The following is a 5,737-nucleotide window of genomic DNA, read 5'->3' as shown; positions in this document are numbered from 1 at the left end:
AGCAGATGTAGAAGTACACCGAAAGCTACAGAATTCATTAAAAACTGTGAGCTGCGCAGAAGTAAATGAAAAAGAGAAGTTTAAATACATGCTGAGGCAGAAACTCCTTCCTAAAGGGGAAGATATCAATTTTAAAAGAAAATAAAGATGGGAGACCACGAATAATATAGGAAATAGCGCCCCCTTCACTTCCAGAGTGCAATGGTCCCATTTCCAAATAAGGTCTGAGACTGACAGTGGTCCGTCCCGGCCCTTCCTGTTTGCTGCAGCGAGGTGGACTTGTATCAGACCGGTCTCTGTTGCTATGGATACGGTTGCTTTTGCATCACCTGCCCCAAACTAACAAACTGCTGCAGTTATTTCACTGGACATGTTGCTTTCTGTAAATACATTAACTCCTAATTAAAAAAGAACCTTAAAAAGATCATACTAAATTGATTAAATTGGAGAATTTATACTCTAAGTGAAGATTATTTATTTTTAAATAATCTTTGAAATTGCTCAAACTCAGATTTAATTTTGTCTTTTAAAGTATTTAGCAAGGTTCTGTTTCTAATGTTAGCAAAATGTTTGTGGTGTTGATCCAGGTGGAATATCAGATAATCTACCTGAGATTATTATAAGCCACAATGAGGCTGAAGCTCCGCCCTAAGCCCCGCCCCCTGCCTACCTTCAGGCCCATGCGTTTGCGCTGGTCGTGCTCCGGCTCGGCCGCCCACCTCAGGAAGGTGCAAACATCTTTGGCCACCTGGCTCATGGTGGCCGGGGTTCCTGCAACCAGACACAGCCAATCAGATGCAGCCTCCTGCGGCACGGCGGCCAATCGGGCGCCACCTACCGTCTTCGTACTCCAGGATCTCGTTGTAGATGGGCGGCGCCATGCCGATGGCCTGGCCGGGGAAGTAGGGGTTGTAGTAGAGCCCTTCTCTCACCGAGACGCCGGCAGGCGGCTCGCAGTAACCCGTCAGCAGGCTGAAGATGTAGTCCTCTCCACCGTGCCTGTAGGGGGCGCTGCACAAACAGCCGGCATGTCCATCAGCGCTGCAGCTAGCCATTAGCTTAGCAATCAATTATTTTGATGATTAATCAGATTAAAAAATATTGGCACTTTCTGCAGATTCTTCATTTCATCACTTAAGCTAATTTTATACAATATTAGAAAAATTACTGCAACCAATTAAATGGTTAATCTGATTAATAACAGGGATGCTGTGAATTAATCAGCTTGATTAAAAAATGGAGCGTTAATTCCAATCAGATTTAACAGATCATTTCTCATGTCTTTAATTCTTCTGTATTTATCATTATATCATTAACAGCTCAGTGTTGCTTCATGTGTGAACGTCTGAACAACGAGGCTACAACAGTGACATCATTTCAGGGTTCAGAGTCCGAACAGGAGCCTGAGAGACCACAAAATAAACCCCACTGTTAAAAAATAAAAATGAATGCAGGACTAAAATGTCCCAATAAACTTCAAAAAATCAATTCCTTTTTTAAAAATAAACATTTTATTGCCAACATGAGGCCTTTCAGCTGGACTGAACATCAACACAGCAGAGCTGATCGTGATTGATTATCTGGTTGATGACTGGATACAGAAGGTGATTAATGGGAGAAGATTTTACAGAAATGGAACCAAGTGAAGCTAAAAGCGAACCAGAGGAGATCAGGTGGAGCAGATCGACAGACTGGAGCTGTAATTATGCTAAATATGTTTCTATTTTGTAGTTTTGGCTTCATTCCTGAAAGTTTCAGCTGATGGCCGTTTTTAGTGTGAATCGTCCAGTTAATCGATTCCTGAATTAGCAGCGCTGGAGGAAGTACCTGGCGTTGACGATGTAGCTGAGGTCGGGGGGCAGCGCCCCGTTGTTGGCGGCCCGGGCGGCCTCAGGGTTCGGGTACGGCTTGGGGAAATAGTCCGAAAGCTTTCCTGGCCTGGTGAACATCTCGCCGCTCTCATCAGGGCCGTCCACCACCTCCACCTGCACAGCAAATGGAGCTACATCAGCCGGCGCTGCCCCCTGGTGGCGGGAGGAGCCGGCTGCTGCTGCGGCCTCACCTCTTCGGCGATGGTCTTGACCTCGTCCTCGGTGTGCGACACGCCCACCAGGTTCCTGAAGGCCAGGTACTCCATGCTGTGGCAGGCTGAGCACACCTGCTTATACACCTGGTAACCACGGCGAATGCTGCAGCCAATCAGAAACACTCAGGATGAGAGCAGAAGCAGCAGGCTCTTTCCTGGTCAAACGTTGTTGCTGCTCTTTCGACTCACTCAAAATAAAAAGCACTCGCTTTAGTTTTCTGGTTTCAAAAGACTATTTTCTTTACTTATAAAAACAAAAGAAATCTTGTCCGAGTTGACTTCATACAAAAAATTGAAGTATAAATGTTAATTTTGTGGTAGAAAAACTGTTTCACTCTTTCACCAAACAATCAGCTCAACCACAGCAGGAGGCTGACTGACAGCAGGTCCACCATTAGCATTAGCATCAGCTTGGGTCTGTAACATTAAGAGCTTAGCAAAAAATCTATTCATCTAATTCTTAGTGGGCTCCAACAAACATAAAAATAAACCAACAAACCTTCACATGGTTCAGAAAGTGCAATTATCAATAATAAATATGTAAAATAAATAAAGCATAGAACTAGATTGAATAGATTTGCACTTGTAGATCAGGAATATTAACGCTGATATCTGATCTACAATATTTTATCAATATCAGATATTAATATCAGATTGGTGCATCTTGGTATTTTTTAATGACAGAGGCAACAAATATAACGTCTGATTATTTTAGTTATCAATTAATCTATTGATTATTCTGGATATTAATCCGATAAATAAAGGCCCATTCTGCTGATTTTTCACTTAGGCATTTTTATACAATATTACAAACATTTGCTGACTGTTTTTAGATAAAGAGTTTAATATTTAAAAAAGCAAAGGAGATTTAAAACCAACGCTACAGGAGTTTCCTGTGAACCAGATTTACACAAAAGGTTTTTTTATCTTAAATGCAAAATGTTTATATTCTGTTCAGTTTTGGTTTAATTTCTGCTCCGACTGTTGGTTTTATATAAATAACGATCAATCGACCAATCAGTCGGTTGCTGACTCGCCTGGCGTGGTCCAGGGAGGACAGCGGCCCGGCGTGGCTCCAGGGGTACGATGGGGGGTGGAGCTCCAGCTCAGACGCCTTCACCGATTGGTGGAGCATCAGAGCGAGCCCCGCGCCGCCGCCGGCAACCACGCCCAGCGTCGTCAAGGCAACCTTCTTCTTACCCGACAGACTGGCGAAAGACATGTTGGCCTGAAGAGAGAAAAATAACAGATTCATTCACACACACACACACACACACACACACACACACACACACACACACACACACACACGTTTTATTTTCAGAAACGAGGAAAACTACGACCTAATTTGTTGTCCTATAATTATAATCACAGTAGAAATGATTAAAATGATTAAAATATCAGCCAATGAAACTTTTTACCAACAGCCGTAATAAACTTTATTATTTTCGAGTTATGATAGATTTTCTTCTGTTTAAATGAGGATATTGAAACTTGATCTGAACTCGATGAGAATTAAACACGTTTATCTTTCAAAGTGACTACAGGTGATATTTGTCGCAACAAGCTGCCATAATAATGCAGCTTCAGACTGAAGAGATTTTAAATACAGACAGAATACATTCACATTTTAGCCGTTTTTCAGTTTATTACGGAACAATTACATTCAATTTCCACTGCAAAATATCCTAGAAGGACCAGCAATATTTTGTATTTATTTTTCTTATCAGGCCACTTTGTTTTTTGTTGTTAAGTTTTATATTCTTCTTCACTGTAAAACATAAAAGCAGTGATGGTGGTTCTGCAGTTGTGTCTCTGAACAGGTTTTACTCGGCAGGAGGAGGATAAATAAAGATTGTTTCGCTGTAAAGTTGCACCTCTGATGTAGAATAATCTGACGGCTGATTTAGGTCAATCTGTCAGGTCCAGCTTCCGTCTGGGGTCATTATGAAACTGACCTTGAGTGTTTTTATAACCGGACAGGAGGAGAGCACATGACCTCTGACCCTTACCGCAACAACCAGCCTCACCTCCACAAAAACGTTAATCCCGTTTCGAAGATGATTTATATGACCAGGATGGATCTTTACGGCTCATAACATTAACTCTCATATCAAAATAATACATTTTTACAAACAAAAGAAAATTAAATAAACTACTTTGGTTGATGGAGTTAAGAGACACATAGATATAAAGCTCAGTAACATTCAGATCTAACAATAATAATCCCGCAGGAACCGGCTTTTTCTCCACCGGAAGTTCTTATCAGCCTTCCCAATGCTAACTCGTTAGCTCTAACACCTTAAAGCCGCTGTTTTTAAGCTCCAGCTGCATATAGTGGCCTTTATCTGAACTGAAACAAACACACCGGCAGCTTCTGCTTCTTCACGGAGCAGAAGATTTGCCTCCTGATGGATTTATGCTTCTGTTTTTAGGAAGAATCTGTTCCAGTCCAGACCTGCATGTGCTAACAGTCCGACACGACTCTGGCTGCCTTGACTAACGGTAGGAACAGCTGCTCTGCGGTATTTAGACAAAACACTACGAACACAGCCCCCATTATTTTAACTTCTGACTGACTAAACACCACAAATAAAAAGAGACAGCCCAATAAGGCAGCCTGAAATCCGAGGGAAGACAAGTGACCTTGTCTGCCACTCCGCCGCTAGCCGGTGAGCTAATGATGGTTCGCTGGGAGGACGACTGACAAACACAACTTTATAATGAAAACACTCTTAAAAACATCCGACCTTCAGAAAGGTTGATATTAGAACCGTGTATCGATCTACCTTGGAAGTCTTGAGAGGATTCCCCGTAATGAGGAGAGCTCTCCCACTCCCGGAGAGCGCCACGACCCGAAGCGCCGCCATCTTCGCAGTTCTCTATGGAGGAACCAGCAAGCTGCAGCCGAGACACAAACTGAGCGCTTCCGGGCGGGTTCTTCAAAATAAAAGACAGCAGCGCGACTTGATCTGGTTGACATGATGGACGAACTCGGTTGTTTGTCAAAATAAAACCAGTTAAAGTCAGTGGAACTTGTTAGGATTGACTGTATGGAACCACATGTGGCTCTGGGCTAAAGTCATGAAAGGACTTTGGCCCAGAATGATGAAGGCCTGAAAAAAAGAAGAAAAAAAAAAGATTTTTAATGAATAAAAACTTTAGCTCTTGCAGTTATTTCTTGCTATGTTTCTTCTTCATGTGATTTTTATGCTACAAAAGAGTCTTCCGTCAGTCACAGTCATCAACATCCACAACTCTGGAAAAAATTGATTGTGTAAGTTACAATGAATTTCTTTCTAGGGATAACACATTTACTAATCAGTCTTATCGTACAATTTACAAAAAGAATTGCACTGTTATAAATTATTTTTATAGCTACATTCAAAATACCAAATTCTGTGAACAGTTTGTGTTCAAGTTCATTTCATAAATTTTAAATATGTTTGTCGTGTGCTAGTTAGTTCCTGTCCTACATCGAAGCTAACTTTAGAAGTTTTTGTTTGAGTCCAGATTCTACAATGGAACTCCCATGAAATCATAATTAATTAATTTAAGGAGTATTTACTTTTATATGGATGGTTTAAAAAAAAGAAACAAAACCCCATGAATGATTTGTATTTAATTGGCATTATTAGCTCTTCCTATGGG

The 5,737-nt window shown here is 41.5% G+C and overlaps 1 protein-coding gene across 2 annotated transcripts in view; it reads right to left on the bottom strand.

The window, feature by feature from the left end:
- Window positions 1-5,005, bottom strand: part of cyc1 (cytochrome c-1) — a 7,943-nt gene extending 2,938 nt beyond the window's left edge. The window contains exons 1-6 of one of the 2 annotated variants that reach the window (XM_007579209.2): window positions 4,876-5,005; window positions 3,124-3,314; window positions 2,063-2,189; window positions 1,828-1,985; window positions 839-1,011; window positions 671-771 (exon numbers count right to left, since the gene is read on the bottom strand). In XM_007579209.2, the coding sequence (XP_007579271.1) occupies window positions 671-771; window positions 839-1,011; window positions 1,828-1,985; window positions 2,063-2,189; window positions 3,124-3,314; window positions 4,876-4,956 (831 nt within the window). In that variant the 5' untranslated portion in view covers window positions 4,957-5,005. The remainder of the gene's footprint in view (window positions 1-670; window positions 772-838; window positions 1,012-1,827; window positions 1,986-2,062; window positions 2,190-3,123; window positions 3,315-4,875) is intronic. The other variant, XM_007579211.2, reaches the window with a different exon arrangement.
- Window positions 5,006-5,737: the final 732 nt, after the last annotated feature.

The sequence above is a fragment of the Poecilia formosa genome, unplaced genomic scaffold (assembly GCF_000485575.1).
Source record: "Poecilia formosa unplaced genomic scaffold, Poecilia_formosa-5.1.2 Scaffold512, whole genome shotgun sequence".
NCBI classification, from domain to species: Eukaryota; Metazoa; Chordata; class Actinopteri; order Cyprinodontiformes; family Poeciliidae; genus Poecilia; species Poecilia formosa.
This window is presented reverse-complemented; position numbering and strand designations above follow the sequence as displayed.